General features: G+C 44.9%; 1 protein-coding gene across 5 annotated transcripts in view; it reads left to right on the plus strand.

The window, feature by feature from the left end:
* Positions 1-17,277, plus strand: part of EML1 (EMAP like 1) — a 166,118-nt gene that overhangs the window by 122,455 nt on the left and 26,386 nt on the right. For 4 of the 5 annotated variants that reach the window (XM_046647537.1, XM_046647536.1, XM_046647540.1 and 1 more), the window contains exons 5-11: positions 5,879-5,907; positions 7,005-7,061; positions 9,343-9,472; positions 12,285-12,434; positions 13,265-13,334; positions 15,070-15,180; positions 16,272-16,367. In XM_046647537.1, coding sequence (XP_046503493.1) covers positions 5,879-5,907; positions 7,005-7,061; positions 9,343-9,472; positions 12,285-12,434; positions 13,265-13,334; positions 15,070-15,180; positions 16,272-16,367 — 643 coding nt within the window. The remainder of the gene's footprint in view (positions 1-5,878; positions 5,908-7,004; positions 7,062-9,342; positions 9,473-12,284; positions 12,435-13,264; positions 13,335-15,069; positions 15,181-16,271; positions 16,368-17,277) is intronic. The other variant, XM_046647538.1, reaches the window with a different exon arrangement.

The following is a 17,277-nucleotide window of genomic DNA, read 5'->3' on the forward strand; positions in this document are numbered from 1 at the left end:
CTTATTAAATTGAAATCGGGAATGGACAGTAACATTCTACTATCTAATGTAGCCAGTATTCTAATACAATAGGGAATATTTTTTTAATTAAAAAAAAGTGTTTTATATCAGATGGAAAAACAGCTGCTATTTAGAATGCACAGTTTATGTTAGATCTTACTAGACGGATAAAGTGTTTAAATTGTCAAACTGATTCCTTTTTCATAAGTCTTACGGGACTGAAATATATCAACTCTGTAAGCAAGGCACTTTGTTTCCATCAAAAAGTTGTCGTAATGGGATGATTTTGATAGAGCAAGAAATGTTTTGGCCATCTGCTGGATAACTTGTTGTAACACACATAAAACTGCCCATCTTTGGAGTCAAGAAATTAAAAAAACTTCAAAATAGTGAAGATGTCTACCACGTGAGAGCGTTCCCTTAGATGCCCTTTTGTGTTGCACAACCTGAACCGGCCGTTTTATCTAGACTCCAAGGTCCAGAATCCTGAGCTCCATCCTGCCTAAGGCTCTAGCATTCGATGAAATAGTCTTTTGAGTGACACCTGGAGATCCTCAAGGCTCAGATTAGGTTTTCTTTTTCTTTGGCATCACTGATGGTGCCATCTGAATCTGAGTCCTCAGCCTGGGCCTCAAGGTCCTCCATCTCCCAGGTCCTCACCCTCTTTTGGGCCTGGCGTGATATCCATGCCTATCTGGCACCACTCTCACTTTTCTCAGCAAGATCTCTTCCCTTTTATTTATTATACTAGTAGCATGTGTTTTAGGAAACCCGGATGTACAAAAAAGAGGAAATGAAAATCACCTCTAATCTCACCATTCAGAGAACTCACAGCTAGCATTTTGTTACATTTCCATCTAGACTTTTTTCCTAGAGTGCTCTACGTGTGTAGTGTGTAATTTTGACAAAGATCATATTCTCCTGCATATGTTTTGTAACCCTCTTTTTCATTTGCAGTAAAGCATGTCTTTGTGTCATTAAATATGCTCTTACCGCATTATTTCAGGCATGGAACATCACTTGTCTAGGCAAACGTACTTCAGTTGGAGATTCAGTTACCACTAAGGTTTTTCTAATCCAGTCAGGCCAGCCCAACATCTAGAACAATGCCCAGCACATAGTAGGTACTCAGAAAACGTTTGTTGAATGAATCTTTTTACCGCAATCAGTATAACAAGAAAGGTTAAAACAATGGGGTGTTGTGTGGATAGCCGAGTTTTCATCCCAGCTCTGCCACTTTTTGTTGTGTGATTGTCAACAGTTACTTAATCTCTTTGGGCTTTTCCTCATGCGATTACAAGTAGTCAGTTCCTCCCAGGGTTGTTGGGAGGATTAAATAAGGTCATGTCTGTGGGATCCTTAGCAGCGAGCTTGCCTACCATCGGCCCCCCTAAGGGGTAGCTGCGATTGTGTGCTTCACTCTCCTGAAGTTCTGGCACTGATGTGTGCACAGCCACTCCCCAGTCAGGAAGCTCCTCTCTTCTTCGGGACATTCCAGAATTCCCCAACTCCTGTTTCTGTCCTCACCCCAGCCTGAAAGGGAGGAATCAGAAATTCTGAACATTTCCATCACCTTCTTTATTCACTTCCACAGTGCTGCTTCTCTTACTGAACACCTGCTGCGTGCAGAGCACAGCGTAAGGCACGGAGGGAAGGAGAGAGGTTTGCACACGAAGATCCATTCTCTCAACAAACATTAAGGACACACACAACTGGAAAGGGCCCGTTTCCTTAATTTCCACAGGACGCAACACAAACAGTGAGAAAAGACAGTCAACTGAAAGGAAAACTGAACAGGTAGTTCATGGAGAGAGAACTACAAACATCAGTTAGTAAGGAAAAGATGGCCAAACTCAGTCTTAATTAAAGAAATGCAAATCTAAGTAAGAAGACAGCGTATTTAGAAACATCATTTTATTGTGTTATAAAATAAAACACAGAAAAGGCTCACACAGACAAATGCACAGTCTAATGAAGTGTACCTTCTAGCATTTCCTAAGTGGAGGGTTTTTCTCTTCTCCTGAGTGACATATGCATGTGTCTGGAAATTTGGCAGGAAGGACGGTTGGACATGTTTGGAGGAACTCCAGCTTATCCTTCAGGAGCCCGCTGGGGATGCCCCTTCCTCTGGGAAGCCCGCCTGGCCCTCTGGTCTGAGATAGGTCGCTTCCAGACTGCCTTGTTCCTGCCATTAACTATCTGGAAAAGTGGCTCCCTCCCCACTCCCTCAACGCCCCTAGCTTCGGGAGGGCAGAAGCTGTGTCGCTTATTGTTCTTTGTATCACCAGTGCTTTGCCCAGTGCCTGGGACACAGTAAGTGCTAAATAAATATTTGTAGCCTGAATGAAAGGCTCTATGTTGCCTTTAAAGCTGTGGCAATTTAAGAACTGTGTAAACAGCGCCACCTATTGGTAGATAATGGTAACACCACATTTTCCATTCTGCAAAATTTTACCCTGGAAATTAGGTGACTTCAATTAAGCATCTTTTTTTACTGAAAAAAATTGTTTCATTCTTCAGGCCATGGGGTAATTTGCCTTTTAATAGATGTTAAAATAACAAGTGCTGACATTCTTTATGTTGTTTTAGTTTTGAGACTGTTAGATGAGGAGTCCAGAAATGTAGGTAGGCTCTTGTCAGTGACATTAGGAGGAAGAGGGAAGTAATCTCAATAAGTAAGGATGTATTGGGTGCTTCGTCACATGGTTTATTTAATCCTGCCAATACCTCATACCTCACAGCAGCTTTATTCCCATTTCGTAGAGGGAGGAGACTAAGGCGTATAGAGACGAAGGGATCTGCCCAAGCAGAACGCAGATCCAGCTGACTTCACAGTCTCCGCTCCCTCTGCCACGTTAAGCTGGAAGTGTTGGTTGGAAATGTCTATGAAGCAGTAGTTTTTCTCCCCAAAAAAGTCTGCAGTGACTCCTAAACATTTTTAATAGGTGGTTCCTAAATGACCCTATTTCTAATAAAAAGCTGCTTGGGGCAATTTATGTAAGAATCATTATTTACATAGTAGAGTATTTTGACTTCCAGCAAGAACTTTATTTCATCAAGTGAACTCCTTTTGAAAAGGAGTCATGGTAGTTCAAATTCCCCTACGAATTTTCTGTTTCTAAGAGGAACATAATCCATCATTGCTCTTTTCTGTCTTTAGGAAAGGTTCCAGATGGCTTCTTTCTGTGTTCATGGCTTTTGTGTTTTTCTCCTTTTCTGATCAAAGTCATGGCGGAAAAAATAGCTTTCCTGTCTTCCGATTCCCTACCTGGCTGCCCTGTCATTATGTTCCCATAGCTGCTGGGTTTGCTGTGGAGTCTCTGTTTTAGCTTTTCCTCTTGCGTCCTTGCCCTGCCTGTGAATCTAAGAATGTATAAAATTTGGAGTTGACTTATGCTTCCGCTTAGAAAATCACAGTGTCACTCCCCCACCCCAACAGTGAGAACAGGCCAGATAATCTGCAAAACCATAGCTGTTGGAAGCCGCCATGGAACGAAGGTCACAAAGTAACATGATGAACTAAAATCTAAAAAGTGACACACCCCTATAGGAGGGACAGCCACGGCTGCCTTCATCCTTGGCAGAGCTGCAGGAAGAGAAGGGAGCCTGCATGGAGGGGAGTAAGAAGAAGGCAGCTGGGAGCTTCTAGAATTATGAAAGGCCGAATGTGGAGCGGCATGACAGTTTAGAATTCTTGGGAGCCCCAGGCATACACACCCCTTTCCCACAGACCTTCATCAAGCTCGCGACAAAGATGGGGAGCAGGACAGGAGTATTGAAAGACACCCTCTCTGAGGCACAGGCACATGAGGGCTGCTGTCGGCCGAGGGCCGAGCGAGGGAACGGAGAGAAGTTCTCCACTTCAGTGGCCGGCCACCCCTGCAGGAGGGACGGGGAGAGCTGAGAGAGGGCCCTGGAGGTGCGCACGGCGAAGTGCGAGGACTGACTGGAAGAACTGAGCGAAAGTCCATCGGCACCCACGCCTCACCCCGGGTACCAGGCAGCAGCAGTCAGGGGGGAGGCCGGGCACGGAGGCAGCCCCTCACCGCACTCACGCAGACACGGATGCTCAGGCCTGCTGAGTCGGAGGAAGGGAGACCGCAGAGGAACCCACAGGACTCCAGACCTGCCCCAGCTCCAGGCAGCAGCCGCCGGCTGTTCCAGGCGCCGGGACTACAGCAATGAGCCACCATCCCTGCCCTCGCACGCCGCCTCCTCCTGGGGGGCTGCAGGAGGAAATGATGCGGCCGGTCCGTGCTGTAGAGAACCGTGAAGCCGGACAGGGCCTGGGGAGGCTGCAGAGCCGAGCGCCAGGAAGGCCCCCGGGAAGTGGCTCTGAGCACAGACTCAACCCGGGGCCCGAGGCAGGCTGTGGGGCTGGCGTCCCGGAGGAGGGACAGCCAGGGCAGATGCCTGACACACGAGTCCTGGCCTGCTCCAGGGATGTCAGGGACAGAGTGGGTGGAACTCAGAGACTGAGGGCCGGGCAGAGAGAGACGAGGTCAGAGCCATGCCAGGGCCAGCAGAGGTTGTCTCGGGCCGTACGGGCTTCTCTGTTAAAGGGGTTTGCTGTGCGTCCAGGGCCCTATTTTCAGTGACCCAAGGTTAGAGTTCAGAAAACTAAGCCAATAGCAGATCCAGCTGCTGAAAACACATTCAAACAGAGTGCAAACCACTTTTAAAGCATCAGTAAAGAACTCCCTGCCGTGTACTGCATAAAATTATCTGAAAATCAAGGACATTCACAGATAATATTATTTATTACATCGTGGGAGTAAGGGTAACTTTTACTGGTCGTGTTTCTCAATGTATTTCAAGTTAAAAATGAAGGAGAAAAGTAACATTACGACTACATCTGCTCAGATATATATTTTTTAATGTGCACAAAAAAAATTTATGAGCCTCCACAGGCTTGTATGGTTTGCAGCTCCCTTTGGGGCGGGCACTGTTTATGGCTGCGTCTTGTTCCGTATCTTAAGCGGGAGGTGATCTGGGAAGCAGGGCGGTGCTGTTGGAAGACAGCCCGGGCTGTTGGAGTCTTACAGAGCCGGGTGCAAGTGCTGGCCCTGAGATTAACCAGGGGGCACTTGGTGCCCTGCCAAAGAGTCCCCTTCCTTGTCTGGCAGGAGGTGGTCATCCCTCCCGTGGTTGTCACGGGAGGGCTGTGCCTGACGGAAGTAGTAAGCGTGCTCTCCTGCATGTGGAGACTCCTCTGGCAGGCTTGTCCCGTGGGAACCTTGCCCCTGGGGATGACCTCAGTCCCTCTGTGGCGTGACCTTGAAGGCTTTGGGCGCCTGATTTCTCAGGGGCAGTCAAGGGGTGGTCTCAGCCTGGCCAAAGTCCACAGTGGGGTCCCCGCCTCTCCGATGATGAGTATGCCCCCCGATAGTCCTTGTTCTGTCCTCCTTTTCTCATGCCCTCTCGTCTTCCTCACCATAGCTGTCCCTGCCAGGATGTGGGCTCTGAAAGTCCTCACACAGAGGCTCTTTTGTCAGGAATTTGCTAGTTTTAAGTAAATTATTTAAATAACCCTTCAGAAGAACGTGGGGAGATGAAACCTTCTTATACATTTAGACAACGCTGTTCCCATCTTGCTGAACCAGATGTTTTCCTTCCCCAAACGTTTATTTGCTCTCATAAAAAGCACAGCTTTGGTGATAAAGTGGGGATCACCATCGCTCGCCCCTGGTTCTGGCCGCTTGTGTTTATTTACACCTGTTCCTCTTGGCCGTCCCGCGGTTTTGTCTTTCTTGTTAACGCAGGTCATTCCTGCACCTCAGTGGGACGGACACGGCAGCCAAGGACAGTGGAGTCTCATGTGAATGGGATGAAACCCCCAAACTGACCTTTAAAATCTGTGTTTGTTTTGTTTCCACAGCAAACCCAAGGAGCCCGTCTTCAGTGCGGGTAAGTCTGATTCAATTCCGTGCAGGCGCCCCTCACTCTCCTCCTCAGAACTTGAGGGACAAATAGCAAGTGGCTATTGTAAGGGTCAGCTTTGGATGCACAGAACTTTGGTGTCTGGGTGGCAGGGCTGACGGGCCCAGGGCTAACTGTCAGCCTGTCCCTGGGGGTCCAGGGCTCAGATCTAGAGAGACCGCCCATAAACGGTCGTAAAGACTGAAGCCTCTCGTGAGCCGTCTACAGCCCATTTAAGATCCGCAATAAGGGCAAAGGTGAAATGCCACCACGCGGGCCGAAAGGGAATTTCCAGGTTGAAGGACTTCTGGTGCCTTTGTTATTTCTTCCTTACCAAGAGGCTCCCTCCCGTCATCAACATTTGCATTTCTCTGAAAGGGAGAGTTGCTGATGCATCAAGTTATGCCTTTGTCTGGTAGCTTTTTTTCCTTTTCTGCCTTTTCCTAAACTGCGCACTAATAGTTCATGTAGAACTTTCTATGTATCTCTTTTTAACACATTTCGTGGTAAGGTAGATGCTATCTTTAGATATTAACCGTATTTAAAATGCAGGACAGTTGACAGTTAGGAATTGGTTAAATAAATTCATTTAATTTTTCCAGTTATGTTCCTTAAGTTCAGAATTAAAACATGAAAGTCAGAGTTTCATATTTATCAGCATGTGCTTTAGTATTCATTTCATTTTCAGGACGCACAAAATTACTCACTGAAAATGTAATCGCCATGAGCCTGCAGAGCGGGGTCTTGAGGGCACTTGTCAGCATCCCAGGTTTTTCTACCAGGGGGCTGGGTAGCCTCTCTGACTGAGAGCTAGTGAGTGCTCCCCAAGAGCTAGCAAGTGCTCCCCAAGAGCTAGCGAGTGCTCCCCAAGAGCTAGTAAGTGCTTCCTAGGAGCTGGTGAGTGCTCCCCAAGAGCTAGTGAATGCTCCCTAGGAGCTTGTGAGTGCTCCCCGGGAGCTAGCAAGTGCTCCCTGAGAGCTGATGAGTGCTCCCCGGGAGCTAGCGAGTGCTGCCTGAGAGCTAGCGAGCACTCCCTGGCAGGCAGGCCCATGCTCTTGCAGTACTTCAACCATCTCTTTATCTAGCACTTCTGTCTCTGTCTCCGAAATCACAAGGGAAGCGCCGGGTGACACACTGCAAAGGTAGGCGGCCTTTCTGAAACCTCATAGCTCTCTGAGCAAGGCTGTTACCCAGGCTACAGAAACTTTTTTCATACAGGCAAACAGCTGCCCTCTTTGTATGAAAATGTTTTTGTGATGCAAACCATTTTGATTTCAAGCTGAAAGCATTCCTGAGCATTTACTTGGGTGGGTTTTCGTAAGTGGCTATAAATTGGATCTTGATTGATTATTGGCTGATTACAGGAACGTTTTAAAAGCTGTATAAACCTTAAGAGAGCTATAGGGCAACCCCCGGATGGCCCGCTGTTTGAATTGGTACCCTGCACCGCTGCTGGCCTCCCCTGCTCGCGCCTTTGGGTTTGCTGGTTTTGTGCTGTAATCTTAACACGCCTGAGAAAAAAACCACGGCTTTGCCAGCTGCGTTTTGATTTTAGATGTAGAATGTCGGGCTTACCAGTGCAAAGCGGTGCCAGGGCTAAATGCAGTGCTTTTTTTTGCCTCATCCAGTAATTTAGAGTTGTGCAATGAGTAAGCCTCAATCATAAGGACTTCCTAACCAGCACATAACTGCAGTGTACTCAGAAGATACTTCACACACGTTGATTATGTACATCCGTAATAGGCTTTTTGTGGGGAATGGTATTGTATTCTCTTTATTCCTAACAGCCTGATGCACTTAGATTTGGGTGAGGGATGCAGGGAGGGAAGAGGTCAGGTGAGGAGAAGAGCTTGGGTACAGGCACCAAGCAGGACAGATGTGCAGGGTGGCGGACAGACGCAACTGGTCAGAGAGGGGAATCCGTGGGGGGTGGTTGTGGCTAATGAGGTCATATGAGAGGAGAGCCGGGCCAGGCAATTAGACGTGGATCCAGCAGAGAAGAGAGCAGGCTCAGGATTTTGTGTGGAGGAAGGCCGCGATGCAATCCGGTGTGGGCCTCGATGGGTTTGGCAGCAGTGTGTGAGAATACCTAGGGGAATCCTAAGAGAGCCTGGAGTGATGGGGCCTCGGAGGGGCCAGCGGAGGACGGGGCCAGGGAGGAAGGAGCCCAGTGAGAACATTCTAACAGGAGGCCCCATAGAACACAGTGACTGGCATGCTGGTTGTAGGAGTGAACACGGATTGTCCTTACTTAAAAGTCAGACTCAATATGCAGAGCAGAGAGTGCGTCACTTGCATGAGTGAAAGATCTGAATGCATGCATACAATAACAGAAACCTGGGATGGCCTCTCAGTTTTTAGGCAGTATTGCATGTGGCATTGTTTGAAAATCCCTAGGAATAAGACTTACAAAACTAATTTGTAAATGTGGTACTTGCGGTACTATAATTATTCCATGGCTTTCCTCACTGATTACCTCTCCCCGGATGACATTTCTGTTGAGTTATGTACAGATATCCCTGGCAGCAACTGCCCAACTTAAATGCCATTAAGGCCCGGTCCTTTGATCTGTCAGGAAGCATCAGGATGCAGTGAGTTCTGAATCTGAGCAGGATTCGTCAAGAGCTCACGAGACATTTCCTTTGCTCTTATTATATCCTGAAAACTCTAGACAGAAACCCCAAGTTGTTTCATGTCAATATATTATTGGGTTTTACTTTTGTCCCTATAATTTATTAAAACATCAAGTTATTTTATTATATAAATGTTGTTCTACAAAGTTTTATTTCCCAATTTCTCTCTCTAATGGGTCTTTTGTTCTTTTGTTTTCCATTTCTAGCTTTTTTTTGAGCATTTTCCTTTTTGCATGCATCCTAGCATATACTTCTGCTGATTTTGTGTTCTTTACACTTGAAAGAATTGTCCAATGTACAAGATACATAAAGACATATTTTTACACCACAATATAACAAGCCAGTTTAAGTCCTGAAAGATATTTTATGAATTTTGATATTGAAACTGTATATACATTGAACTCAATAAAAATTTAATTGGATTTCCTGTGTTAGTTGTAATTTTTGGGGGTGGCATATTTTCCCCCTCCTGTTGATAAAGAAAATCTGAGGACTAAAATCTCTCACAGAAAATGATTGTGGGAATCTAGTTCTTTTCTTGCCTTTTACAATTCCTTATATATTTCATGTAGTTAAGCAAGCAGAAGGTCAAAAGCAAACAGGATGAAAACTTTTGTTTCAAACTGTTTAACTTTATGTTTTAGTTACTTTTCCCTGGGACGTTAATCAGAAATGACCTGAAGGGTAAAGTTTTCACTTTCATTTGAACGGCTAGAGAAAATGTAACTTTTTTTTTTTCAGGTACAGTGGACCCCGAGGGGTTTCCCTGACATCTTTGTTCTTTTTGCAGAAGAAGGATATGTCAAGATGTTTCTCCGCGGCCGCCCGGTTACCATGTACATGCCTAAAGAGCAGGTGGATTCTTACAGTTTGGAGGCTAAAGCAGAGCTGCCGGCCAAGAGACTGAAGCTGGAATGGGTGTATCCTTCCTTCATTGATCCCTTATCAGCCGATCCATGCTTTTAGCCTGAAGTTTAGCTGCAGAAATTCATAAAACTAAACCGTGCTGCCAAAAAGTGTTTACACCCAAAGAAAGAAAGAGGGGTGTTCTGGAAGGAGGGACATTCCCCCTCAAACCAAGTGGGAACTTGGATGACTTTTGGAGCCCAGCGTCAAGATTAATGCTGACTAATCGAAGGAGTAATATGAGTATAGATACCCAGGTCCTAAATGAAGGGAGTACAATGAATGGCAGAAATAAAATCGACATGTAGCCTAGATATAATACCCCTTTGAGAAAAAATCTAGGCCACAAAAATCTGAGTCAGCCATATGACTAGTGTTCTTGAAATAAAGTTTCTGGGGCCTGAGATTTGGAAAAATGAATGAGTTTCCAAGGGGAAAAAACTGAAAGACAAAAAAAATAGAGCCTGTGACAAAGGGTGAATTAAGTGTTGTTTTTTTATTTTATTTTGCTTTAGAGGAAGCCTGCAAAGGCCACCTTCCAGTCCATTTAGATTTTAAGACAAAGGGCAAAATCCTTTCTTCACCCTCAAACAGATATTTATCAAGCACCCGTTTAATGCCAAGCCCTGAACACAAATTATAAGAATTTGGTTTAAATTGAAGCTGTTGTAATTTCAGTTAGAATGACTATTTGAAATTGTGAAATCATATTCTTTGGAAATTTTTAAGAATTATCGGTACCTAAATTTCTGCCCCAGAATATATTTTTTATTTTTTTCAGGTTCAGACATCGTAAACGTTTCCTGCACCTGTTTGGGAATCTGTTTTGGCACATGTGATTGACGTGCTTAGTTCTTCTTTAAGGCAATAATTGTTTAAGTTGGTTAAATCAAACCTGGAAAACATTATTCAAAACACATTTGTTCAGCCTACTCCCTATTCATATTTTAGAAACTATAAAACAATGGAATTTGCTCCAAATAAATAGTTATTTTTCACATCCAAGTACAAGTGATATTTCTCTCTCAAAATAGTTTTTAAGGTTTGGAAGTATACATGCCAAACTCTTAACAGACGTAATTATCCCTAAGGAGTTGGGAATGGTTGGGAAGACCTACATTTTTTACCTTTTGTATATGTATCTGTGTATGTGTGTGTGTGTGTGGTTTGCACCTTTCACGAGTATTTTTATGATGTAAAGGAAAAAGTATGGGTGCCAGCCCCGTGGCCGAATGGTTAAGTTCGTGTGCTCTGCTTCGGTGGCCCAGGGTTTTGCCAGTTCGGATCCTGGGTGCAGACATGGCACCGCTTGTGTGACCACGCTAAGGCAGCGTCCCACATGCCACAACTAGAAGGACCCACAACTAAATATACAGCTATGTACTGGGGGGATTTGGGGAGAAAAAGCAGAAAAAAAAAAAGATTGGAAACAGTTAAAAAAAAAGTATTTTGGTTTTGGGTTTTTTTGGTGAGGAAGATTGGCCCTGAGCTAACATCTGTGGCCAGTCTTCCTCTATTTTTTGTGGGACGCTGCCACAGCATGGCTTGATAAGCGGCACTAGGTCTGCACCCAGGATCCGAACCTGTGAACCCCAGGCCACCGAAGTGGAGCCCGCAAACTTAACCACTATGCCACTGGGCTGGCCCCCAAAAAAATTTTTTTAAGTAAAAGATTTAGCTCCAAGATTACAATAAAAAATAAACTCATAATTGACTGTAACTGAAGTATCTAAAAGTCAATTGTCAGTAGCTTAAAATTTCTTTTTAAAAACTTTAAAATATAATGAAGGTCAAAGCTCAAAGTTTTTTCTTGAAATAGGATTTATAACTTCAAACTGCTGAATATTTAAAACAATCTAGTCAGTTAATATTTTTGGATATATTTTGTTTTTCATACAAGCTACAAAAGCTTCCAGCTCGACTAGGCATTTGGTGAATTTCCCAATCCTGACTCTGGAAGCCAGAGAGCAATGGCAGCGTGAGTTCCCAGACTGTAGATGCGTGTGTGTCTCAAGAAGACGGCAGCGTGGAGAGTGGAGCCAGGACAGACTCAGCAGGCCCTGCTGCTCCTTCTGGTTCCCAGGGTCAAGTCCTCCCCTTTAAAAGACCAGAGATTCAAGAGGGAAGTAGGTCTGAGCAGGCAGTGTAATACCTGAAAATAAATGTTACACAAGAAGGGTGGAAGAAAAGAAAGAGAAAAAACTTTGGAGCAAAATATTCCAGCATTCTTGTGAAATAAGTGTCCAAATAGAACTTCAGGTGATTTTAGCTCTAGAGTCGAGATGGAGCTGTTGAGCTGAGCCCTGTGGTAGACAGCCTCTCCGAAGACCCGCTCGCTCGGCAGCCCAGGGGTGAGAAAGACAGCCATCCACCTAAAATTTCAACCATTCATCAAAGAAATTTGGCCCCTGGCTGTTGCTTCCCGGATCCATGATGGATTGACTAAATTGCAAAGAGTTCACCTGCCTGCCACTTCAGGAATGTCTGATCCAGTTACTTTTAGTAAATAAAATAATAAATTACTATTTTTTGATCAGGCTGAAAGAATTCAGCTTTCAAAATATAGTACATACTTTCTAAAAATAAAACCACATCTTTGTATTGTTAAAAATATGTATTCACATTAAATCAGTGACCATTTCCAGCTTTATCGCCTATTTAGGAGGTCAGATGTATTTGGCGCCAAGGATTTGCATTTTAATGTTATTTAAATTAGTGAAATTGATGGTAATAGTCATATAGAATTTTATTGCCTGTGCTTGTTGAATAAAGCTGGTGTGTTGTCAGCTCTTAAAGGAAAAGAAGGTTTTGTCTTGACACGCAAAGCTATGGGTACAGGGGTCGGGACTGCCGTAATAACCTGTACCTGCTTCCCACTGGCGAGACGGTGTACTTCATTGCGTCGGTGGTGGTGCTGTACAACGTGGAGGAACAGCTTCAGAGGCACTACGCTGGCCATAACGACGACGTGAAGTGGTACGTCCTCTAAGCCGTGACTCATTACACTAGCAGGAGTAGTATTAGGGGAGAGAGGTCAGTATTAGGATATAACTAAAGAGAAGAAAAGGGGTCTGCGGAAATAGGATCTTTGGGGAAAGTTCTTCCTTAGGTTCTGAGCTGTCTGCTAGCTAGTTGTCTACTGGCTACCCAGCTCTCTAAGACACCCTTTTAGTTTTCTATCTATATAACATGTGATGTTAACCAACCATGTTACCTAAACAAACAGTCTAACAGACCCCTGTTTGGAGGCCTTCTTAATCCATCCCATGCTAACAACTTCTAATTTGGGTCTTTATTTTTTAATAAAAATGTTTTGCCTTGTGTTGGTGGCTGGGTCTCCTCTTCCTATAACTCATTTACACCTTTTGGGAGGGACTTTGTGTGTCTTGGAAAGACGGATGGATGACTAGATGGATGTACGTATTTGTGTTTATCTAAGTCCCTGATCAGTTATAACAATCCTGTTGGAAAGAGATGATGCCATTGCTACTTCATATACTCAGAATGACTTTGAACAAAGACTGTATACTGATTAATTGGTTCTGAATTGAAATGGAATTTTCCAAGCAGAGGATGCTTTTTCCTTGAGTTTGAAAATTCTCTAGAGGTAAAGGAAATAAGATGAGAGGAAGTCGGCACTAATTGTCTGATGGCATTGGGGTGCTCGGAGGGTGTACCCTGAGTCTGTAGCAAGTCAGGCACTCTGTGTTTCTCATGTTTAAATTTTCGACTGGATTATATTTGATCAAGGGGAATGTAAAGCTTAGCTTAAAGAGTAGATGTTTTATAAATCTCCCTTTTTTTAGCCTAGCGGTTCATCCCGATAGGATCACGATAGCAACGGGACAAGTCGCAGGCACGTCTAAGGATGGAAAAGTGAGTCATATTCTCCTTTCACATTTTTGGAATAAACTGGTAACACAAAATAATTTTCTGAAAACATTTTGCTAAAGAATAAGCCTGCTTAGATATAGTTAAAGTGTCTGAATACTTCTTAATCCTTCATTCAGACTTTTTATTGCGAATTAAAGTTCTTGCCACGATCTTAAAAATCTACTGGACTCACCCTAATTTCAGCCAATTTTTAAATAGCCTTGTTCTTGCATAAGAATTCATTAATTCTTAAGATGCTTGTTTACACACATGATGAACGTTAAAATATTAAGAACACATTTAGTAAATAAAGTTAAAATCATAATAATCATTTGAATAGGGGGCATTTTGCCTCTTCAACAAATTTCAGACACCGTCTGCATGAATACCCAGTAATCAGGACTCAAACCGTGGAATTTGTGTGCGTGCGTTTGACAGAGGCTGCCAGCAGGATTCTCGCACAGATCCTGTAAACACCTCAGCAAGACTTTAATGTGTGTTTTAGCAAATCAGAGAGAAAACTAGTAGAATTGGACAAATTGAGAATGATTCAAAACTGGCTTGCAGGTAGTTATTTACTGCAGTCTGTGGTCACTGTCGTGTCTTATCCAAAACTCCTCGTAGCTTTTTTGATATCCACTTTTGTATAGCTCCTTACGGCATAGAATATGACTTAAGACTAATGACATGAAATATTTCCATTTTTTATGCCACCACTTTTCAGAAAATATTTTAATAACATCAAATTTTAAATACTAACTGTTCTATTTTCCATTAAAATGCTACACTTGAAAAGACGAAATAGGAGCAGTGGAAATCAGACGACTGTTACGTAAATACACATAAATGGAACAGGGTCTTCTAAGTGACCTTTGAAAGTCCTTCGAAATAGTCATAAATCATTTGTTCCTCCCTCTAGTGGATTAAAAGTGTATTTCAGTTCCTGGCATTGAAATTGAATCAGAAGTTTAGAGCCAGAGAAAATGTTTCAGCTATGTGAGCCAATCCTTTCAATTTACAAGCGGAGAAATCAGAGAGGCCAAAAGACTGTCTCCAGACACCCAGCTACTTAGAGACAAGTCCACACCGGAACCTGGTTCACCCACCCCGCTCTGTCCTCTACGTGCAGCTCTAGTCCTTTTCTTGATAAGTCTGCTGACCGCTCTATGCTGCTTTCTTCTATTAAGAGAAAAACTAGTACACATAATCTAGGAACATAAGTGAGAGGATTTTGAACTAATCATAACAATTCTAAATTTTTATTGGTGCATAACTGATTGCCTCTTTTGCTCCTATGAGGCCCAAGAATGTGCAGCAAGTTCTTAATATTATTTTGTGGTGACCATCTTGATGAATGTAGACATGCTTATACCTTAATAACGATACAAACTTTGAAAGAATAACTCTTATATGAGATTCCGTTTTCCTCATCATTTTTCGTTTTTAAAATTCAGACACATTAGATGTGCAAATTCGAATGTCAGTTCCTGCGGTACAGTGTTCAAGAATTGGCTATTCTGAATTTAAAACTTGGTAGACTTCTCCTGAAGTTAGATTGGCCACAGGGGCCATGACCCCCTGAAGCCATTGGGACTGTTTTATTTATGTTCAAAGGTAGAGTCCTCAAGTGCAGAAAAACACCTTTTGTTTTGAGAAAATTGAAGTTATCTTGTAACTTCCGGGTCAAGGTAAACCTGTATAACCAGCACAATTGGCGACTGCATTTTTTCCTAAACAGCAATTGCCCCCACATGTGCGCATCTGGGATTCTGTGACGTTGAATACCCTGCATGTCATCGGAATCGGTTTCTTTGACCGAGCCGTCACCTGCATTGCGTTCTCAAAATCCGTAAGTGTGAGCCCTGTGGGCGTTGCAGCCTTTGTCCATACAGAGAAGAGACTCCGCTCACGGCTGAAGAGAGAGAGAGCTAACGCTCTCAGTGACTGCCCGGTGTGTGTCCAGATTTGAACTCTGAAAACTTCCTGCTTCCCAGGTCCCCTCAGTCAGAGGGCGCATGTGTCCCCTTGGGGGGGGTCACATACTTCCAGTCAGCTGTCTCCAGCCACGTGGGTGTGGTGATGAGAAGAGACCAGAGACACTTGTCTTCAGGTTCCTGGAGCCAGTTTTGCCTGCTCTGGCCTTGAATTTCACCCACCTCTCTGGAGGTGGCTCCAGCGTGTCTCTTCCATCCTCTGTGGGCTGGCTCACTCCCCGTCCATAAGCAGGGGTTGGCTGGGCCTCCTGGTCTCCCAGACTTCCTCAGGATGTGCCCGTTCAACAGATCCACCCTTTAAACCACTTTTCAGCCAGTTCAGAAACTTACCTTCACAGGTGCATGCAGGTGCTCACATGGAAGTACCACGTGCCTCTCCCCCAGTGCTATCGCTCCTTGTCCAGCCTTACGGTAACCCTGTCTGCGGTTAGAACAGACCGGTGCTGGGCGGGCTGTGGGTGCCGTCTCTCCTGGAGGAGGGCTCTGCAGCGCCTTTGGGAGCTGTTTTAGTGGAACCGGTGGTGCGGAGCCATCCCTTGACCCCTCCTTCTGCTCCTGTCCCTTCATCCCCCCACATTCACCTGCTCTCCCTGTCTGTCTGCCCACGTCAGCAGATCTCAAGACCAGTGGGTGAAGTTTCTTTAACTAAGATGTAGCGGCCTCTTTATTAAAAGTAAAATTCAGGGGCCGGCCCCATGGCTGAGTGGTTAAGTTCGCGCACTCTGCTTCCATGGCCCAGGATTTCGCCAGTTCGAATCCTGGGCGTGGACGTGGCACTGCTCATCAGGCCATGCTGAGGCGGCATCCCACATGCCACAACTAGAAGGACCCACAACTATATACCGGGGGCTTTGGGGAAAAACAAAAAAGTAAAATTCATTTTTAATCACACTCAACCTCTTTTATTCTCAGATGTAATCTCCCTGTGAATATCTTTTTTTTGCAGAACGGAGGGAGCAATCTGTGTGCCGTGGACGACTCCAACGACCACGTGCTGTCCGTGTGGGACTGGCAGAAGGAGGAAAGACTGGCGGATGTGAAGGTCTCTCTCCAAGCCTGGAGCTAGCTGCGTTATAATTTTCCCATTTGGAGCCTCTCCTTCCCGCCGGCTCCCGGGCCGTTTCCATTTCTCAGGGAGCTTCTGGGCCCCCCCTTCCTGACGCAGCCCTCAGGCATGACACCTCCACCTGTGAATCCCTTTGACCCCCTCTCCCCTCATGGGACGCCACTCCCAGGTCCTAGCAGGGTCCCTCCTCCCTTCAGCGCAGCTGTAAGGCTTGTTCCCTCATTGATAGCCGTTCCGCTTCTCATTCACTCCACCCTTCATTTGTTCACCGTTTCTTTCTCTCATTCCCCCAATTCTGAGTGCCCACGGTGTTTTTGCACTGTCGAGGCACTGGAGGTGGGGTATAGATGCCCAGTCAGGGAGGACCAAGCCCAGGAGCTGAGAGCTGAGGGCTGAGGGAGAGGTCAGCACAGCCAGCGGGGCTGGTCCACAGCGGAGTGGACTCGAGAAGGCGAGCGAGTGCCGCTGCTGCATCCCAGTCCCTCCTGGGGGACTCTTCCTGCAGCGTGCCGCTGGCCTTCCCTTTACTACCTCTGATCCATTTTGCACACTACGTCAATGAGCTTTCCCTTAAGCTTTTTTATGTTTTACTCCTGTTTAAATCTTGATTGAATCTGTTTTATAGAATTGACTTCAGATTTTTCATCATGGCATTTGTTAACCTTAGATAACCTTACCTACCTAACATTAGGATTACCACTGGATCCCCTTACTGACCTAACGTTAGGATTACCACTGGATCACCTAACTGACCTAACATTAGGATAACCACTGGATCACCTAACTGACCTAACATTAGGATTACCACTGGATCACCTTACTGACCCAACATTAGGATTACCACTGGATCACCTAACTGACCCAACATTAGGATTACCACTGGATC

Source organism: Equus quagga, chromosome 20 (assembly GCF_021613505.1).
Source record: "Equus quagga isolate Etosha38 chromosome 20, UCLA_HA_Equagga_1.0, whole genome shotgun sequence".
In the NCBI taxonomy this organism is placed as follows: domain Eukaryota; kingdom Metazoa; phylum Chordata; class Mammalia; order Perissodactyla; family Equidae; genus Equus; species Equus quagga.